General features: G+C 41.4%; 1 protein-coding gene and 1 long non-coding RNA gene across 3 annotated transcripts in view; one reads left to right on the top strand and one right to left on the bottom strand.

Annotated features, from left to right (window-relative positions):
- LOC310687310 overlaps positions 1 to 22,436 on the top strand; it is a 374,731-nt gene that overhangs the window by 93,060 nt on the left and 259,235 nt on the right. The gene's annotated exons all lie outside the window — the stretch shown is intronic.
- Positions 433 to 22,436, bottom strand: part of POLR3B (RNA polymerase III subunit B) — an 81,789-nt gene continuing 59,785 nt past the window's right edge. For both annotated transcript variants that reach the window (XM_083462152.1, XM_083462151.1), the window contains 5 exons: positions 11,164 to 11,267; positions 10,096 to 10,262; positions 8,594 to 8,707; positions 7,200 to 7,373; positions 433 to 1,045 (listed from right to left, as the gene is read on the bottom strand). In XM_083462152.1, coding sequence (XP_083318278.1) covers positions 916 to 1,045; positions 7,200 to 7,373; positions 8,594 to 8,707; positions 10,096 to 10,262; positions 11,164 to 11,267 — 689 coding nt within the window. In that variant the 3' untranslated portion in view covers positions 433 to 915. The remainder of the gene's footprint in view (positions 1,046 to 7,199; positions 7,374 to 8,593; positions 8,708 to 10,095; positions 10,263 to 11,163; positions 11,268 to 22,436) is intronic.

Raw genomic sequence — 22,436 nt, 5'->3', positions numbered from 1 at the left:
TCAGGGAGACCCAAGGCTAGAGTTTAGGCTGGTGGAGAAAGGGCACACTAGCAGAGAAAATTTCCCCCAGCAAGTTATTAAAAGGGGAAAGGGAGGGTGCAAGACATGGGTGCGTATTCTGCTGTGGCCAGATCTTCTTTTCCCTGGAAGCACGGGATCCAGGGTGCTGGGAAGTGGCTGTCACAGACACCCATTGATAGGTAGGAATGTGTGGGAATGTGCCACAGAAGGACTTGAATGTCCAGCATTTCCAAGCAAGTAGCTATGATAAGATCACAAAACACAAGGTGATGTTGTTTCAACATATCCTCCTTAAAGCACTATATTTGGAGAGCTCTGTAAAACTATCCCCCCTCTGATTTGAACCTACGGCTGACACTCTTAATAGGATCTCAGTATTGCTACACCACAAAAGCACCACTTGAAAAACGCAACTGAAATTTTTTTAATCATTAAAAAAACCCAAACATTGTGCAAAAACAGTTACACTAACCCCAAACTGTGCACCAGTTAAGACTCTGCAAAACTGTTCCTTGAAATCCTATTGATTTCAATACTGTGTTCCCACTCTTAAGTTTATGCACATATTTAAATACTGTGTTGACAAAGGAAGCAATCCACTAAGCATGGCTGATCTGCAGTGCTTCCATCCATTTGAAGTGGAAACTGAGTTTGCATAGTCCCAGTGCCTTGGTGGAAGGGGGCACCTAGCTTAGTGCCACAGATAAACACCGCCTGAGTCTTTGCGCTAACAGCTTCCAACTGCTCTTCTTCAGCATTGTCCGGCAGTCAAAGAGAGAAGAAAAAAACAGTAAGGAATTAGGGGCCAATTCGGTTTTAGCACTTCTGAAGCCACTTAAGCTCTTTCCGATTATATTTCCGCGTGCCATTTTGTCCCTCCATTCCTCAACACTTTCATTCATTATACTTGGCCAGTTTTAATCTGGGTATAATGTTCATAGACTGGAGTTCTTGGAATAACAGTTTACAGGCATATGGTATGCGCAGGGAAGACACATGACAGGAAGACTTGCAGTAATGGCACCTGAAAGATAGGAAAGAAACACCAAGGTCATTGTATATTTACGTAAAAGAGACAAAGAGATATATCCATTTCTTTATTGTATTTTATCACCATCTTTTGGCTAAATTCCTCCCAAGTTGGTTAAGAATTTATTGCAATAAAATAAATACAGAAAAAACAATTAAAATTCAACCAGCCTATATATTGATTAATTTACAAAATGTTAAATTAGGAGAGAGGGGAGAGTAATAATAATAATAAATAATAATAACTTTTATTTATATCCCGCCCTCCCCAGCTGAAGCCGGGCTCAGGGCGGCTAACAACAATAAAACAGTACAAAAAGTATTTGCATCACCGCCAAAATGGCTTTGTCCCTGGTTGCTACCTGCTTCACCTACGATGGTGAAGCACTTGGAGGAGATAGTCTGCTGGTGACCTCAAAACACAGGCAGGTTTATATGGGAATAGGTGTTCCTCCAGGTACAGAGGATCCCAAGGTACACAGGGCTTTAAAAAGTCAACAGCAACACTTCAAATTGTGCTCAGAAATGAGGTAGAAACTGCTATTTAAATGTTTAGCTTGGGGTAGCTGCCCCAATGAAGGTGGCAAATCGTAAGACTCATACTCTCTTAATCACTGCTATTTATGAAGAATTACTACTCTGCCCAAAGTCATCCAGTTGTGGTCACCTAAGGCAGGGTTAGCCAGTGTTGTGCCTTCAGATGTGGCTGGACTACAGCTCCCATCAGCTCCTGCTACCAAGGCCAATGGTCAGGGATGATGGGAGTTGTAGTCCAACAAAATTATGGTGGGCAACATGTTGGCTACCCATGAGCTAAACTCTATGTACTGGCACTACAGAGCTGAACCTAATGTAAAATAAAGCCAGGCAAATTGTTCCTATGGTAGATGAACAGCTGAAGAAGGAAACTAAATTACTTTCCCTACAGAAGGCAGACTGGCTGCCTTTGCAGCCAAGGAGCATCTTACCTAACTAAGACCTCAACTCTTCCCCCACTTCAACAGCAGTTCTATTTAATTTTCCCACAATCCCAGGGAGAACTGCTATGATAGAAGCATTCAGGGACATAGTAGGATTTTTAAACAGTGACTCCGCTCTTCCCCTTGAGCACCAGAAAAAGGGGGGTCCAGGACAGCCCTTCCCTGTCAGGGTGCTGAACCCCAAACAGCTGCCTGATGACACCTGGTGCTGATGCTGAACTTGTGTGTTGCAATTTTGGAACTGGATTATAGTATCACTTTGGCGACTGGTGGCTTTGAAAGTGCCGCTTTTGAGTAATTATTTTACACCTCTTTGCAAATTACATTTTAAGTATGAAATAGGTCAGCATTATCTTATAATGAGCTAATTCCAGTCTACAAAGAAGGGTCATTCTGTACGAGTTCCCTTCCTCTCCCACCCTACTTCCACTACTGGCCCACCTGCTGTAAATGTTTAATGTAAACTGGTGTGCTCCCCTAACTGCAGTACGAGCCTCTGTTGCAGCCCCGTATTACCAAGGAAACCTTCAGTCAGAGGCACAGAAATGTTAATTGTGGTATTCCAATTTAGGGGTGAAGAATGAGGTGCCCCCTCAATCTAATTTGTGTGCTGAATGAATGGCCAGACCTGTACTTGCTGGAGCTGAGAGGAAAGACAACAATACGTTCACCCACACACCACAATTAACAGGTTTCCCCGAGTACGCCTGTCCAAAAGCAAAAGGGAGCCCACTAATTCAGTTGCTCATGGTTTCATTATGACCAAGCACATACATTTTTAGGGATGATTAAAAAAAAGAAAAAAGAAGGTGGTTTGGGCTGTTTGGATCTTACTCCCCAACCTGTGTAGTGAGATTAAAATCTTCCTCCCACAAGTCATTTGGCATCACATTGAAACAGAGGCAATAGAGGGGGGAGGCGTCTGTGCCTGAGTCCTGTTTCCCCCACCGCAGGTAGAAGAGCAAGGGGGCGAAAAAATTTCCAAAGAGCTCCCAGGATGTCAGTTTTCCTGGGTTGATCATATATGTAGCTGGGGATGCAGCGAAGGACACCATTAAGTTGGGCATTATTGTGCCTTTGAAATGCCCATAAGCATCATCCTAGAGCCTACCCAGAAAAGGTTACACAGCATGTTGGGAAGAGAAAATGGCAACATGAAGACTAATCCTAGAAAGTATTGCTTGGAGATCTGAGACCACAGATCTTGTTTGCTCAATGCATAGTAGCCCAGTTGGGAGCATGAGACTCTTAATCTCAAGGTCATGGGTTCGAGACCCCTGTTGGGCAAAAGATTCCTGCATTGCAGGGGGTCAGACTAGATGACCCTCACGGTCCCTTCCAACTCTACAATTCTGTGATTCTAAGACAAATATAAATAATAAAATTTATCAACCGCAACCATCTCTTGTATACAGTTTGGTTGCATTTCTGGATAATGCACAGACCTAACTGCTTTGGGCAGGGGCCGCGGCTCGGCGGTAGAGAAATTGACTTGCATGCAGACGGTTCCAGATTCAATCCCCAGCAAGACCAAGCAGGGCTGGGACAGACTCTAAAGAGCTGCTGTCAGTCAGTGTGGACAATGCTGAGCTAGATGGACCAATGGTCTGACCTGGTATCAGGCAACTTGCTGTGTTCCTAGAAGTCTGCTAGTGGTACAGCAGGCTCCAAGATTGCCTTTCTATGTACCCTGCCTCCTACTGCAGGGCTTCTTCATGCGAAGATGGCAGAGTCAAGAAGAATGCACTTTCGACCGACTGGAAAGAAAGACCAAGAGGTCGTGTGCACTTTTTTGGGCCCACACTGTTTATCCAATTCCCTTTCCTACTTCCCTGTGAATTATATAGCGCCATCTATGTGCATGATGCTTTACAAATGATGAGACAGGTCTCTGCCCCAAGGGGCTTGTAATCTATAATTCCACACAGGGAAGACAGCAGGTGAAGAATGAAGGCTTATTTCCCTTAGGCCTGCCTACAAAAGGGTATGTGGAGCAAGAGGCTGTGCTGAAGGCTTCCCAGAAAGCCAAATACTTCCAGATCTGTGAAATAAAAAAAAATCTGCTTAGCTCAACACATCATCATTCTACTGGATTTTCTGCTTTGGCAGCTGCATTCATATAGTCACCAATTCCAACCCTCTCAGAATGGTTTTCCTAAATAAGCATTTAGAAACTCCAGCTTAAGGCAAGGGAGCCTCCCACAACCTGGGGGCCTCTGGATGTTTGAGACTGCAACTCCCATCAGCCCCTGCCACCCTGACCAGTGACCAGAGATGATGGGAACTGCAGCCCAAAATGTCTGGGGGCACCAGGTTGGGGAAGGCTGGTGTTAACGTCCTTGCTGAGTGCTTGAAATTCTGGACTAAGGCAATGCATAGCTGATGATTGCATAATGTAAAAACATTCTGGATAGCATTGTTTTTACTCTGCTGTCCCCCTCCTTGAAGGAGCCCAGTTCTAGCGCCAACAAAATTGTCCATTGTTAAGTTGCACTAGAAATGCTATCTGGTTGACGGTTCTTGGTGATACATCCAACTCAAATAGCCACCTTCCTTTTCAGTCCATGTAGTTTTTAGAGTCTTGTCATGCAATAAGCTTGTTTATATACCAATTCCTCACTAAAGCTGGCCAAGACCATTTCAGAGGTCTGGAGCTGCTGTAATTGCCTAGTTTCTATTGTGTTGCTCATTACAGGGCTGCTTGGCTCCCACTATTGACAGACAGAACACATCACCACCTAATAAGAACCTAATAACTGGATAAGAAACCCAATTACAGGTTATGCTCCCTCAACCAGTAAATACATTAGAAGACCAGAATTGCATGCCTTTCCGGAGTTTATATAGGGCAAATCACAACATTTGAACAAGTTTTATGAAATTGCAAATGTCATTCTTCATATTTACCTTAAAACTGGAATCTTTTCCTGTAGTAAGTGGCCATAGCTATGAATTGTAATTTTCTGCATATTTAGCATTTTATTTTTTTATGGAACCCAACAACGGACACAATCATGTGAACCTCAGTTGTTGTTTTTTTAAAAAAATCTAGTTTATAATCCTTATGAAAGTATGAAAAGTAGTCTGAAGATTGCAAATTCAAATGTTCAAGAAGCAAAGCTCCTACACCCTTCCATGGCTACATACATCTTTTTTATAGTCTTCAATTGCTTTCCTCTGACCTCTAAAAACCTCTAGTTCTTGTTTCTTCCTTTTGAGGCTATACTACACCTGGCAAAGCATCTGCAAGCATATTGAGGATGCGGAATCTTCTCTGCTTTGCTGCAAGGAAAAAAACCAACCCTTTCTGCACTTGCAGATAAATATATGCTGTGTATAATGCTAGCATTTATGTTTTCTACATCCACCAAATACCAAAGGAAAATATATATATGAGAGTCTAAATTAAAGCCTTTAAGCTTTATGAAAAGAGCTAAATGACATTCAAAATGCCCGGTGTCTGAAAAGCCACATGATGATGGTTTATATGTATAATTTGTCTTGGCATGAAAAGCTGGTTGTCAGAGTTGGAACTGGGCGTGGTGGCATACAGTCCTTGAAGGAAGGCAATCGTTTGATGTGTTTTCTGCCTAAAGGAAAAGGTAGCTGGGTTCTGGCCAATGTTGCCGTTGTGCAAATGGGGGGAGACTTCTGCTCATGTAATGGGACTTCACCCTGTAGCCACCCCCCCCCCATCATACACCCTCAAAACTCTGCTTCAGGAGGTCGGGAGGCCCTTTAGAGCAGATTTCTGGGGAAGCAGAAGTTCTGTTGCTCGAGTGGAAGTCTGCTTGCACAGCACTGGATAAAACCCATAGCCTTTCCCCTTTCCATTACCTTAGTAATACTTCAGGTGTCTGCCTCCATTTATCAGGTCTTAAGTGTTTTGAGTACACTGTGTAGCAATCTGTTCCCCATCCAGTCACTTCTGAGCTTCTAATCTCTCTACCTCCCTTTTGATCTTTCAGCTTAGTACCACTCCCTCTGTACTCCTTTCCTCTGGGCCTTGTATAGTGGTTTCTTCCCAGAGAAAGTGACTTTTCACATCCTTAACAGAAGCAGCAGTGTTTACCAACGTTCTATTGCAGGTGCCTTCCCCCGAAATAGATAAAATTCTCATGACGTTCCATTACACTACAGCAATTCATCCAGTGGTTAGCAAGTGGTTTGTAATTGACAGGTTGTTTTTTTTTAAAGATTAAAAGAAGAGTAACTGAATAAAGCTTTTAGGGCTGTGCAAGCCAATAGGAGTCTTGCCTTGTGCAAATAACAGTCTATAAGTCCTTTTCCATCTGTGCCATGGGAAAGAAGAAAAGCTTCAAGAATTTTCTAGGTTAAGCAGGAAAACCCATGCACACAGGTAAGGCAAGGGAGGGCGACTTGATTTTACAAGCAAAATTTGCAGGGAGGAAAAAAAAGTCTCCCTCGCAATCTCTGTTACATCCCTTCCCTCTGCTTTTGCTCTGCACGAGTCCAAGCCACTGAACAAAAGGTATAGTCCCACTAAGTTATTTTGCCAGCCTTTTCGGTGTGGTCTAATTTGGATCTTAGATGAGAAAAGGACATTGACACAGCTGGTCTCCTCTCTTCTGAAAGCACTGTGATAAGTCAGCTATTTGTAACATGGGTGAGACATGCAATCACATCTTTGTCTCAATTCCTACACTCAGCCCTTTTTGTTTGCCTAAGTTTAGATGGTAGCTTTTCTTTTTATATATATATATATGGTTGGAGTATCTCCAGAAAAGTAGATACTCTTCTGCCAAAAACACAAGGGAGAGCCCAATTCCCTTTTAAATGATTTTTGTCCTGTAAAGACATAATCCAGAAGCTCTGCGGGCACTACAAAAACTTCACTAAACCCCTGACTAGAAGGACTAAATAATCTTTGAGGTTTGCTTTGTAAGAAGAACACAGGCATCACATTAATACCAAGAATAAATTATTAGCATTTTTTAAAAAAAAGTCTTGTAAAGAGCTACCTTCCTTCGAGTTTGGCATTACAAGTATCCTCTGTGTCACAGGTCAAAATGCAACTTGTGCAAAGCACCGCATTACATTCATTTGTCGAGGGAAACCTCTCACTTAACGTAAAAGCAGGGACCACACACATGAGCAAGCTTCTGGGTAAACCACATTGAAACATTAAAAATTCAGTTGTCTGCTTACCAGCCAGAGTAGCCTAACAATCCACATTGGCCACACACATCCACTTCAAATGCGTCGCTCGAAATCATAAGTCTTTCCAGCAGGAGCATGCTAGCTCCATAGCCTATCAGGCAATCCCGTTCCATTTCTCCCAGCCGTAAGCCTCCATCACGCGAGCGGCCTTCCGTCGGTTGCCTTTCAATCAAACAGGTAGAGACTTTTGAGAATGTTGTCCCACTGAAACAGGTAATCCCACCCCCACCCCCAAAAATAAACCACATCAGAATGCTGCTAAATGTTCAGCATCAAAACAGTGTCTATCTCTACTACAGGAGTCTAGGGCAGGATTAGCCAACATGGGACCCTCCAGATGTCGATGGATTCCCATGAACCCCAACCAGCACGGTCAATAGTCATGGATGATGGGTGTTGTAGTTCGGCAACATCTGGAGGCCATGACACTGGCTATCCCCGGTCTATGTAAGGCTCATACGTATGGTCTAACTTAAGGCTGTAGTTAGGCCCAATGATCCAAAAGGAATGAGGCTGGCCTAAGAGGAGGCATATGCAGCAGAAAAGGGGCGTGCATTGCTCCCTGGTCCTCATTCATTCGGCTTATAAAGGGCGACTGGGTGTGGAGAAGTAGAAGAAAGGGAAGAGGCTTCAATTCAGCTAGAAGACCACTTACTGCTTCTAACCGTCCCTCCTGGTATGTCCCACAGAGGACCTTACGGTCTTCAAACAAAAACATATTGGAGTTTCTGGGCCACAGGGAGGTTAGGCTGGCCTCAACCAGAGCCAGGGCTTTTTCGGCTGTGGCTCCAATCTGGTGGAACGCTCTGTCACAAGAGACTAGGGCCCTGCAGGACTTGACATCTTTCCACAGGGCCTGCAAGACAGAGCTGTTCCACCAGGCCTTTGGCCAGGACACAGCCTGACCCCCTCCTTTGGCAATCCTCACAGAACTCTAGCCCAGTGGTTGCCATTAATCTGATTTGAGCTGATTTTATAATGAAATGATTTTAGAATGTTGTATATTTTGCTGTTGTTAGCCGCTCTGAGTCCGGCTTCGGCTGGGGAGGGCGGGAAATAAATAAATTATTATTATTATTATTATTATTATTATTATTATTATTATTAAATAATGTCTCTCCACTTGCTATGTGAATTGTGTATTTTTCTTTTTAAGTAGCATCCAGATTCCGCCGCCCCCCTTTTGAAACCAAAGAACACCAACACGTCACTCCCTGGCTTCAGAATGACCCGTTTACATTTTTTCAAGCTATAGTTGAAGTGCAGAACCTTTGCATTCTGTGCAAGATTCTACACGTGTATAGCTGTTGAGAAATGGAGCAGACCTGAAGGCTGCCTTTTGGTGTTGTGCATTTGTGCTTGTGATCCTGTTTCTGCCATACCTGGTAAGGACAGCTCTGGGCCCTCGAGCTCTTGCATGCATCTTATCCAAAACCATGTGCTTCAGTTTCTGGTAATACACTGGCCCAAAATAGATGTAGGCTTCTAATGGCTCCCTGAGAAGGAAGAAGAAAATTTCTTTCAGAGAAGCTAAGAAAGTATTGTTTATAAGATTACAAAAAGGAAAACAGGTATTAGTGACTGTGAGAGTAAGTAGGATAAATCCCAGTTCCCCCAAGTCCCGCACTATCGCCAACCACTAGGCTTCCGCTTGACCACATTCTCTGCACCCCCTTCAGAAATAACCCATGGAGAACTTCAGGAGGATGATACCTCTGTGGATACCTTCGAGAATAACTAAAATGTTAAATAACTTCAAGAGAGTTCCTCCAGCTATTAAGATTCGAGGTCATGGGAGAGTTTCCATAAGTCATCCTCTTAAGTCAGTCTATAAGCTGGCATGTGGAGCTGCTCCTGAATTCTTGGTAGGTACAATTGCAATCCATTGCTGTTACATGGCCTTCAAGAAAATTATTGGAACTGAAAATGATAGTGTGGGAGAAGGGAAGCAGTTTTAGGCACCCGAAGCAAATGTAGACAAATTACAGGATTTCAAATAACACATTGTGGGGCAAAAGAAAACATTTTCCACCCTGCATAATTTCTCTAAAGGAGTCATACTGCCCATGTTTTTCAGCTAGGATCATCCTCATCTATTAGCCTTGTAACTGAAAGGTCTCCAAGTGACTAACAGCACATTTTAAAATGTAAATGCATCATACCATTAAGAGATTCATACAAAACACCTGCAGTTCATTAAGATAAATAAATGTATTTCCCCCTATCCTTAACTGGAGTAGCAAGCCAGATTTAGGACAAGCAAAGATATAGTTTATGAAAGAGGAAGAATTGACAGATGGAACAGGTTAGTGGACCAGATTATGTTGGTGTTACGAGTGGGGGGGGGAGGATGTGGTAGAAAATAGAAAGGTAGGATTAAGATACATTTTAAAAACACAGACGCGTTGGGCCATATGGCCGTGTCTTGCTTCCTAACCCTTCTCATATTCCTTTGAACTCCACATCTCTGAAGACAGTCTGATCAACACAGCAGGAAGTTAACAGACCAGCCAACTATGCCATACCGACTCCACAATCGGCAAAAACCGCTCACAAAAACTCCCAACGGACAAGCACCTGCCTTCAATGCCGTATTTTGCTATTGCATTCGGTTTAAGGCTGCTAATCATATTCCAAGAGCACACGGCACCTCTGCCAAAAATGCTTAGAACTTTTTGCATTTTAAGTGACAAAAAACCCCTTCACTGCAAGAATAAGCTGGCTTCTTAATTTTGTTTGATGCTCTAGTGGCAGGGTTCTTTTTAAATAATAATAAAAAACCATGTGCAGCTATTCACATTAAAGTTATGCACACATGGCACTATTAGATATTAGAAACAGGAACATGTACACGGCATAGCAGTCGCCTGCAGGAGGTTCTTACCCAGTAATGCCAGATGTTACATAGTCCTTCCCCAGGTAGTTATACCCGTGACGCACAAGATCTTCACACACGTCCTTCACTTTACTCCCGCCAAATGCAGTTCCGTAGTGAAATCTGCCATCCAGGACACCAGCTTTTCCGGCCAGAAGTTCAATTAGTTTTCCCACCTATGCAGCAGAAAGCAGAGATATTTTAAGTTTGGCGAGAAGTCTCCAAATATTGTAGAGATTTCTCCCTTCATCTGTCTAAGGTGCAAAGAGAAGGAACTGACGAGGATAAACAAAATCCTGTGGGCAAATACTAGTCCAAACAAGACAGGCTCCTAGGCCCGCATATCCAAGGGGATATTGGGCTTGTGTCTCTTGTTGCATGGCAAACTGAAGGGACTTTCAGCAGCAAGCAGCCTGTGAGGTGGAAGGGGAGGCTGCCGTTCAAATAATCAGTCAATTAATATGTCCCACTGGGTGGGCCCAAACCCACGAGCATACTTAAAGCAGCTTTTCAGACCCCAGACAGAAACCTGAAGTTGATCCTATATTCTGTAACCATGGCCAATGTTAGGTAGAACAAGTGAGCTGTTTCAGGTAGATTGAATTTGGATATTTTATAAAGGCAGCATGTTGTTATGCACGCTCTCTCTCTCTCTCTCTCTATATATATATATATTTGTGCCAAGGAAGGGGAGAAGAGGTTGTGAAATTTTCAGCATCAGGTACCAAAATCACTAGGTTGGCTTTGGGTACTATGCACCCTGAGTTGTGGGAATGGGGGAGGGCATTTGTTGCTCTGCCTCAGGCTGAAAAAAGCCCTGAACTGGCACTTGGCCAGGCAGTTTTCCTGAACCTCTTCATGTTATTCTCACGCAGACCAATGTCTGTCAGCACTGGAGAGCACTACCTGTCAAGATACACAACTTTCCTATTCCACCTTCTGCCCTATGAAGAATAATTTACAGTGTAAAAACTTGCATTTTTCTTTTATTAACAGTAAACAGATATTTATTCCAAAAGGGTAAGTAGCACTTTTTAATAATGCATTAAGGTCAAGGACTGTAAAAATGTTACAAACCGTCATGCGAGATGGGAAGCCGTGGGGATTCATGATAATATCAGGACAGATTCCTGAATCACAAAACGGCATGTCCTCCTGAGGCATAATCAGGCCGCAAACCCCTGAAACACAGAATATATACAGGTTTTTCAAACGACAAAAGCAAGCAATTCATTTTGCAGAGCCAAAATGATGTTTCTGGGCAAGAGTTAAATGCTATTTTAGCCTATGCAATTAAAAATAGTTCACTCAAAAACAGACATTCCCTTACTAAAGGTGTTCATGGAAATATAGCTAACAATACTGACTAGGATAAATGAAAGATGTAAACTTTTAAAAAAATCATTTTGCAGTGATTGACACCACCACTTAGCATCCTGCAATCCAGACTACCCTGTACTTTGTGAGAGTCAAGCTATTTTGCAGAGGCTTTTATCTGAGATACTGACCCCAGAACATGTATTCCTTCTAAACTCAGGCCCAACACAGAAGCTTTGACTAAATTTTGAGGAAATTGAGAGTGGGGGAATCCTCTAATGTTCCTTGTCTTTATTTACTGAGTGGGGTACAACTTTGGTCCACCTGTCAGAGGGAAGGACTGCTGCTTGTAAAAGGAACTTCCCTCCCTGCCCTGCAGAAGGTTGGGGAAACATTAGCAATATTGGATTACATGCGTCTAAATAACTTGAAAACCGTATATGTTTATAAAAAAAACAAGGATGCATACAATCGAACCACAAACATTTAGAACAAAACATCTATTCTTTCCCAAGTCTATGCAAACCAAATTTTCTCACTGTGTAGGGTGGCTTTATTACAGGTCGGCAAAAAACTTGCTGAGCAGCACAGTAAAATGTTTTAAAATACTTTAGAGTTTGTAGATTTGTACAGTGAAGTGGGCAATACATTTTATAACTGGAGAAAAGAGTTTTGGACTAGGGAAGGTTAAGCAATGTTTACACACACGCTAAACAAGGGCTTACTCAACCAGGCACTTGCGGGGAAGGGCAAGAAGAGATTGTGATACTAGGGCTTGGTCAGAAAACACCAACACCCACTGCCCAATTAAAAAAACACACACAAACAAAACAAAATAAGAACAGGGCCTAGGTGCATGGGATAGCTGTTAACAGTATGTGGAAGGATCAGTGTAATGAAAGAAGCAGATCAAGCATTTCTATAGTTTATTTTGTGTTTTTCAATTAAAAAACACACATGATTTTTACCATTATTACTGGTTCCTACCCCATAAAAAATCCTCGCCAAACCAATCTTTTGGTGGTAATACCATACCCACAAAAAAATCATTTTAGTAATTTTCTCATGTGTGAAAAATATGCAAAAGAATTACGACGTAAAATTTACACCCACTTAAATTGTGGGTTTGGCCAAACATACATCCCTCCCCCTCCTCCAAACTAGGAAATTGTGTTTGGTTGCATGAGGAGGAAAGGGCACCTGTAAGCCAAAAATTAAATCTGCACTAACTTAAAATTACTTCAGGCGCTGGAAACCCTTTTATATGCCAAGACGGTTCCCATAGCAGACAGGCGCTGTGTTGTTTGTTTTGTGTGAAAGTGAATGATAAAAGATCCATGAAATCGACACAGAAAGGCAGAACAGCAGAAAGAACCGAGGCCCCTCCATCATAGCAGCTTCTACCCTTTGCTGACTTGTATAACAATGGAATCGAGACGTCCAACTGCAGATCTAACACAGCTGTGCATTTCATTAGATGAAGAGTACTAGTGACACAAGTAAATAATTAACTTATTCTGGTCCGCTGACTGTGCTTATGAGACCAGTCATAGCTGACAGATTTTAATACAAGTTAAACACAAAGAGAGCATAATGAGATTAGACGTTAAAACAAAATATTTAGACAGATTTGGAAGATGGGGCGAGTGGAGTGAACCCCATCCAACTCATCGGGCAACTTTGAAAGTTCTTCTTTCCAAAATAAGTGAAAAGTTCTTAATTCCAAGAAAAAAATCTTTTAGCACTCTCGTTTGTAAATATAACTAATTAGCTTCCTAACTAACTAAAGCAGCATCGGTCTGTGAAGACCTGACAAAGTACAACTGTACATATGCAAAAACTCTTTTTTTTCTGCGAATGCTGCAAGTTATTTTAAATTATTTTCAGCCTATTTAATATATATAAATATATATTCTTTAATAGAGTGAGTTATTTATTTATTTATAAAATAATGCCAGTCTACATATTACCTTAAATTTAATGTTCATGGCTATTTTAAAACAAGCTTTCTGTCTTTCTCAAGTTCTAGAAAGAAACAGAAACTGTTGACACATTTGCCATGCCACCTGTTTTAAGGTTCATTTCATGAGCCACACAATAAGTATTTTGAGTAAAACAGAATAATGCAAAGCAGTCTTCTAAAGGGGCTATGATGATTGCAGGACAACATCTCCATGAAACTTCTTTTTTATTTTTGGCTGCTGTCCTTTGCACACATTACTTGGGAGTAAACCCTACTGAAATCAACAGCCAAATTTTGCATATATGTGCATAGGAATACATTGTCCTCCTTATTTGAAGATACATTCCATTTAGTTATATACAGTGCTTACAAAACTCTCCAGCAGTAAAAAAACAACCACCATGCTTAAACTTTAAAAATCCAGCACAATGACTCAATCCAAAACTAAGAATTATTTCAAAATACCACTTTTGCATCAAGTAGCCTGGCCTTACTAAAATATAGAACTTGCTTATGGAAGATCACCAGATATACACTTTAATAAAAATGCCTTGTATTGCTTCCTAAGCATTGGAGTGGAAGTGGACTTTCCACAGATCAGCGCCCTGCTCGTGTGATGAGGTCGTCCAGAAAGGACTTCACCCATTTTTTTCTGTCCCACCCGACACCATCTGATGTGCATTTGGCAGGAACCTGAGAGAAGATCTTCTCACTAGGTATGCACAAACTTCAGAATTCCCTATCGAGCAAGGTCTGCTTAACCTTCGGGTTCTTTTCAAGTGACAAGTAGAAACCTTTTTTTAATTAGTATTTAAACAGGTGTTTGACCCATTGAGCTAATTTGTCTTGCTCTGCTGCACCGTATTTAAAAATTACTTATTTGTTTAGGAAGGGGAAACACCATACAGAACTGAAGACATAAGAAACAACCACGTGAGAAAGATATAAAGCAAAGGATACAGTTAAACGATAAGTGAAATGAATTCTATTCAAATGAAGTTTTACTACGGCAATGAATGGACCACAGTTTGACATGACTATTATTTCAGTGGGTCTGGTCCGAGAACTAGCATTGGATACAACTCAGTATATAAAATATACAAAAAAAAGTACAATGTCCTGGGCAATGTGTGTGGTTCAACATTATCTTACATTTTGTGGTGCCGAACTATATTATAAAGAGGCTACCCTTGTCCATAAAATGACCAGTAAGTTGCCTACTTTCCCTTACTCTGTATCTTTATAATTTGTACCCTTGCCACGCTTAAGATAACCAATCCTCTGTAGGTGGTTTAGAGGATTATAATTATTTACCACCTGTGGAGCTGTTGATAATAGTAATAATGGATAATGTTATTACTATTACAGTGGTACCTCGGGTTAAGTACTTAATTCGTTCCGGAGGTCCCTTCTTAACCTGAAACTGTTCTTAACCTGAAGCTCCACTTTAGCTAATGGGGCTTCCTGCTGCTGCCGCGCCGCCGGAGCACGATTTCTGTTCTCATCCTGAAGCAAAGTTTTTAACCCGAGGTAATATTTCTGGGTTAGCGGAGTCTGTAACCTGAAGCGTATGTAACCCGAGGTACCACTGTAATTGTATTTATTAGCCACTTCTCACTCCCCCCCCACCCAAAGTGAAACTCAAGGCAACTTGTAACCCCCCCCCAAAAAAAACCACACCACATTAAAAACATGGGTAAAAGAACCTAAAATAAAACACACACACATATATACCCAATCCATCTCAAACCCACCTAACTAGAAGATAAGCAAAAAATGAAGCTCCAAAGGGCTGGATGAGGAAGAATGTTTTTGCCTGGTGCTTATAAACAAACAGTGATGGAGCCAGGTGCGCCTTCTTGGAGAGAGGATTCCATAAACATATATATATATTCACTTCTTCTAATACATGCTGCACTGTCTTTTAAGTTTAACATGTTTTTAGCTAGCTCTCATTTTCTGCTTATTTTTTTTAATGTCCCTTACTTGTCACATTGTTTTTACTGTGTTATTCTTTATTATGTTTATTGTTATAATCATTGGTCACTTTTTAAGACGATGTATTTTAATTGCATTTTGTCGTGTGTCAGTTTGGGCATTTTACAAGGAAAAGCAGGGTATGAATTTAGCAAAACAAACAAAGCAGTTCTGCAAGACAAGGAGCCACAGATGAGAACCCCCCCCCCACACCAATCTGAGATTTCCGGTCCAAAGATACAGTTGCCTGGGGTACAGTCCCATGATGCACAAATTTTGGCTGGGTCTTCCCCCCCACAGATGTCATGTTTCCTCCTGTACAGGATTGCGCAAGAAGGAAGTGGCTCCCATGCAACAACAAGGTACACGTTAGAGGTGGGGGAGAAGAAAGACCCCCACCCCAAAGAAGATCCTTTCCTGATCATCTTAACAGATGAGTGATCTCATTGTGTAAAGATTAGCATAGGACATAACTCAAAAGGTGGTTCTCCTGCACACAAATTACCAAAACCATTACGACAGGGGTAGGAACTTTTTTGGGGACTTGGGGGGCACCCTGTCATCTGGGCAAACTCCAGGGGTCACTCGTCGGTGGTGGGTGGGGACAGCTGCAAAAGAGGCACGGAGGGCTGTGTTTGTCTCCCAGGCCTGTGGTTCCCCAGTCTTGCATGAGAAGAAGAGCAAGAGCACAAATCAAAATTTTAATTCCTTTCCAAGAGGCAATCCCAGTGGATTGTGTACAAGGCAGCCCCTAACGCAGCCCCTCTAGAAGAGAAATTATAGTTCCAAATCAGATTAATGTGGACAATTCACATATTATCCCAGCAGGGTGATCGGAAGCGGAGTCAGGCATATGGGAGTTCACCTGTGTGATTTGGACGTGCTTAGATCCATCCCCAAACACAGATCCTCAAATGAATGAACATTAGACAGACAAGCTAGATAGATGCTTTCTTCCTATGGTAAGGGACCCAACAATTCTGTACTGTTCAAAATACAATCACATGGAGTTGCGGGTTTGCTTTTCCTTTCCTTTCTTTTCTTTTGAATTTCACAAAAAGGGTATTGGGTTAGGGTACAATTAAAATGTTATTTATTTATGCCACTTAGATGCTGCCCAATAATAAAAGTCCTCTGGCAGATTACAAATGAATGAAGGGGGAAAACCTACATGCTCAGATTATGTGGAGTTGTTGAGTATGTGCGGAAGAGAAGAGCTGTAGCCTAGTGGTAGAGAATTTGCTTTGCATGCAGAAGGTCTCTAGATCAAACCCTGGCCATTTCAGATAGGACTGAGAATGACCCTTTTGAAATTCTAGAGAGCTCCTGCCAGTCAGTGTAGTTACGGAGCTGAATAGGTATATTGCAGCTTCCTGGAGTTTACAATGATCCTGAATGCTGTGAGCTCTCACACTTAGCACCATGATAGCTATATTATTGGATTCTGCAGTTGAGAATCTATTTTGGTATTATTTTCACTCATGCCTCAAGGTTATTAGAAATGGATACTAGCAAGGCATTGCCAATTTATGTTTCAACATACGTTCATTATAGATCAGATACCATTTATCTGTGTATTCTCTATAGCGTCTGCTTAGTAAAAAGTATAACCAATATGCCCCATTTTCTGTGGAATACACATCAAGTAACTTTTTGTAAGGAGCATGCAAGATAGCGTAGATGCTTTGCAGAAATATATATATATATTTGGGCACCAGACATAATCAGACAACTGTTGATAATTTTGCCTCATTCAAAATATTTCAGCGGGGAGTAGAACAAAATCAAAAGCACCACATATATTTTAGAATAATTTACAATAGTATTTGGGCCTTTTGTTTGGGCTTTACTGGTCACGGAGTTAGTGGACTCAGATCTTGCTCTAAAAGACACAAAGACCTTAGAATTTTACCCTGGCTGCTTTTGTTGATGCTCCCACATAGCTTAGCTATTATTGAGAGATCTGATCACACGGGGAGTGCTGGGCACATGGGCCCTGATCCACTGATATGGCATCCTGCAGCTCATGAAGAAACAGTTTCCATGTGTCCAGGGTCCATGTGAAGGGCCCCGTAAATATCAGAGCCCAGACTGAATGGGGCTGTGTATCTATTAGGTTCCAGTTTTCAAGCCCAAAGTCTTAGGCAGATATCCTGAAGCTTTCAGATATATCCTGCACCAGTTTTGTGTTTTCCCTCCATGTACAAAATCCAAGGATCCATGTCATTTATAGCAGAATATGTTGCATTCATAATAATAATAATAATAATAAACCCATACTGCTCAGCTATCAACAAAATCTGTCAGTAGGAGTAAAATCATAAGCATAATATACTTTTCATAATGACAAAGCTCTTAAGGTTCTAAATAAGGCAAATAATCCTATCATGCTTAAAGTCTGATTCAGCCCATAGTATACAGAGTGCAAACTATGACACATTTGGGTCAGAAGCAACAGCTGCAGTGCTACTAGTTTCTGTTGGGTAGGACTGCCATATTTTAAAGAGCAAAAAAGAGGACATTATGATGGCCATTCAAAGCAAATAAATACAATTTGTCTTGAATTTTACCTTCTACTGTTCTATGCCGCTCAAGCAGAGATTTCAGAATGTGCAAAAATGCTTTTAACTGTATGCTTTCAAAGTTCACCTATGAGCCACATGTTCAAGGTGTGGGATAAAGATGATTTAAATAAATGAACCGATTCAATGCTATTCCTGGCATTAAGAGACCCAGATAATGTGATCTAAACCCATCCCTGTCCCCCAAAACCCTCTGTTAATTCAGAATTGTATGGAAGTATTTGGGGTTTCAATTTATCATATAGCAAAATAAATTATTGCAAATGCCAAAGCTACATGGTCTTCTAGTTAGCAGACACTATTTGCCTAAATATGTGCAAGGGCAAAGCAGCACCAATTAATTATAGTTTTGTTCCATTGCCGAATCATTTGTGGATCTATCCTATCACTTAGTACTTCTCATATGACATCGAGATGGCCAGAATTAAAATTGACAGATAAATAATACATAAGCAAACTTGATTAGCTTCTTTATTAAAACCATTTTAAATTAGAGGAGGCGCTAGAAGACAATGCAGCTTGTACACTGGTTTCCCATGAGCTGCTGAATGGTCTGGTGTGATAAATTTGCATAGTCTGAAGCACACAAAGAGCTGATTAACTGAAACCCCTACAATGCTCCTGGAAGCAGCTATTGTAAAACAATAACCATAGGAACTTTACAAAATACACATAGCTGAATGACTCGAGAGCTTCAGAAAAATGTGTTTAGGATATATACTATTTGGAAACAGAATCGGGAGATTTTTATTCTGTGCCATAAAATGCTAAACTACCGTAATTTGGGAGAAGGGAGGAGAGGGGGGAAATGGGGGGGGGGAGAGATTTACTGAAAAGGGTCAGAAGGTTACCTGTTTGTTATTTGAGTTAAAATGCTTACTTGACACTCAGAACAGCAAGTTAAGCAGTGGTTTTAAAAAAAAAAAGTTACGAAAGTTGGGAGTCTTGTATGGACATGCTTCAAGTGGAAGGAGGGGGAGGGGGATAATTCTGTGCTTCGCTTTAATTCAATACAATTTTGTAATGCTTTCAGTGCTGTGATCCAAGGGATGAGATGGGTTAAGACAGTGGTGGCCAAACTTGGCCCTCCAGCTGTTTTTGGACTACAACTCCCATCATCCCTGGCCACTGGTCCTGTTAGCTAGGGATGGTGGGAGTTGTAGTCCCAAAACAACTGGAGGGCCAAGTTTGGCCACCACTGGTTAAGAGATCCAACAAGATGGAACCAGATGTTATGGTTAAAACAACCTGTCCCCCAACTCTGAGTTCCACTAAGGCATCAATGGCTGTGTCTCTTCAAGCAGAGCTAATCCACATGGTGCTCCCTAGTTGTCGCACTGCAACTCCCATCACTCCGACTGCTGGGCAGGGCTAATGAGTGGAAGCCCAACATCTGGATCTGGATGAGCTACCCGGGTCTAAAATATATTGCTACTACTCCAGATTATTTAGTACTTAATGGATTGACTCCCATTTTCACAAGGAATCTTAAAGCTCCAAAACTGCATGGAGTTATACAAGACGCTTGTGTGTGGCAAAAGTGACAAGAATAGAAAAAGAAAAACAATGAATTCACTTATGCTTAGAAACTATGAGCAATGCTTCCTGCCCACCCCACCCCGCAGCCCTCGAAACTTCCTTCTGTATATTTGCCCAATTAACTCATTGCTGGGTTTTGTCCCGTCCCCCCCAAAGCGGTCCAAGGCCTCTTCACTGGAGCTTCATGCACGATCTTAATTCTTTCTACTAGAATTATGTATTTGTCTTCCAATGGATTAACTTGAGTTCTGCCTTTAATAGCATTTTAATTGCAGTTTTATTGCACTTTTAGGCTGCAATCCTATACATACTTCCCTAGAAATAAGTCCCATTGAATTCACTGGGGCTTACTTCTGAGCAGACATACATAGGATTCCTCAGTTAATTGGATTGGCTGATGTAAGCTGCTTTGGAAGCCTGCTGGCTGAAAAGCAGGACAAAAATAGACCAAGAAAGATACTTCATGTGGTCCTCAGGCCACCATATATTTTTAAAGGAATATGTCTACCATCCTGGGTTTGAGTTTGTCAGACCTGTGCTTTTAATAGTGCACACTAATTAAATAATACCAGAGAAGAAAAAGGCTATAAGAGGTATTGGATATTGTGAATAATGTATCTTTATTCTGCACTACAGTGAACACGCACTATCTCAATGCTAAGGGCCACAGAACTTTGTTTTCCTAAAGATAGCATTTATGAATTTGAAGTCATTTCCTTGTCTTTAGAGGCATTTTAGTGCAAATACTTCAAGAAATGTTTAAGCCTTTATCTGGGATCTTTAGCTATTAAAACAGCTTCTGTTTGCCATTTCAATCCTCCTTCCTTAAATACAGTTCTTCCACTTCAGGAATACTGCTCAGCATTGCTGCTTAGCTCTGTGATCTGCAGGACCATTGTTGGAGGTGTTAATCCTTTTTCACATGAGAGACTGCAAAACCTTCTTTCAGAGAAGTGATATATTGCTTTTTTCACATCAAAGGAGCCTAACTTTCCCCCTTCACTGGGACTTTTACAGAAGCAAGAGGAAATCTGGAAATATAATGATCTGGTGAATATAGAAGTCAGAACTTCTGTGTTCTCCCAGCCCTCTGTGGATCAAGAACTGATTTCAGTTTTTGTGAATTTGAAAAAAAAATAAGCATGGCTGCTAAATCATTCCTTTTGCTTGTTTGAGCTCAATCAAAAGATATCTGGTGGAAGTCAAGCTACTGATATAACAACATGAATATTACCTCAAATGGGTTTAGGTTTCTCTGTTTGGCACGCCAAAAGAATGCAAGGATGTTCCTTGCAAAATTTCAAGTATCCCCTAAACTGTACCCTTTACAGAAGGGTAAAAATGAGAAGCACCAACAAAGTGCATCATTACTGAATAGAGTGTGGTTTTACATCTGCTTATCCACAACTTTCAGAAGAAACAGAATTCTGAAATATTATTGAAGCAACATTTTTTTTTTATTAAAAAAAATGACTTTGGGGCAGTATTTTCCCCAGCTTCCTCCTTTCAGTAAATACAATTTCCACTCTGTTTTGTCAACTGCAGAAATGTGGGTGCTGCAGGAGATTCTGGGGCACCTTGCAGCATACACTCAGCTCCCGGGAGCACTGACTGAGGCTCTGAATGTACTCGATATTGTCTCGTGCTGCACAGAGCAAGAGAAGATTGCGAGTGGTATGTTTTCAAAAGGGTGTCATAAAACAAAGAGGAACCAATACTGAGCCTATCCGCTAAGGACAACTGTACCCTTCTCTTGCAAGAAGATATCTTTTTTAGGTTAGACATTACGGGGTGGGTTCAGGGGAACAGTCATGCAGACTAAGCAATGGAATAAAGTTCCAAGAGATGCGATTGCATCTCCTGCACTGAAACATTTGAGGAAGAAAGGTTTGACGGGCATTTGTTGGGAGTTGTTTCCAACAGCAGAACTGCGGCTTGGAAAGTGGTCAGGCATCTAGCAAGCTCCAGCTCCACGTTTTCCTATGATTAACATAATTAGGCACGGTATGCAAAGCAGTCAAGCATACCATTCCGAGTGCACTAAAAACAATGCATATATTTTGTAGAGCACTTGGGGAAATTAATAAGTCTGAATGCCTTATGCAGGAGATGTCCTTATCAAGAAACTTCACCTGGGGTTTCCCCCTAGATTCTCTGAAAAGCAGGTCTGCTACCTTAATTTTGCTGCAGAGTTGCTAAGGGAAGAGGTAGACACTGAGGCCTTATCAGCAACGCATCTGAGCAAGTGGTTTGTTTATAGGTAACAAGCTCATTTTCACACTGTGATTGATGCCTGATAAAAGAAAGCAAATGAGGCACTTATGTGACAATATTCCTAACTTGTTTGTTTGTTTGTTTGTTTGTTTGTTTCATTTAAAACCTGCCATTCCTTCCTGAAGCTAAAGTTGACACACATGATACTGGTCACTGCCTTCCAAGACGTTATTGTCACAATCGCTCTGTGAGGTAGGTTAGGCGGAAAGATAGGGACTGGTCCAAGGACACCCACTGAGCTCTGCAGCATTAAAGATGCATTATCTTTCAAAAAAGATAGCTGGTAGCTTCTGCTTATAAAAATTCCAGGCATGCTCCAAAAGGCAACCCCATCAAGGTCTTGGAAATATTAGAATTTATTCAATTGCCCAAGCTGTTGAAAGGCAGGTTTTTCATCAGCTAAATATTCCTTAATAAAAAGTTAAAAGATATAGTGAGTTTTACACAATTGAGAATTATAAGTAAGGGGTCCAAATTCAGTTTGCATCAGTCCGTCACTGCAAATGAACTCTGCATGTTGTACCATCTTTTAGCCAAGTGGCCCTGCAGTGAGCAGAGTGGGATGAAGTACCATCTTAGGTCTGGACAGCAGATTGGAAGTGCTGAAACACTCCTAATCCTCATAGGCAGAGCTGGCTAGAAGCATCGTGAACATCATGAAGGGATAGTCAATTGTTTTACTTCAATCTCCTGCCACT

Source organism: Podarcis liolepis (genome assembly GCF_965112155.1).
Source record: "Podarcis liolepis genome assembly, chromosome: 10".
Classification (NCBI taxonomy): domain Eukaryota; kingdom Metazoa; phylum Chordata; class Lepidosauria; order Squamata; family Lacertidae; genus Podarcis; species Podarcis liolepis.
This window is presented reverse-complemented; position numbering and strand designations above follow the sequence as displayed.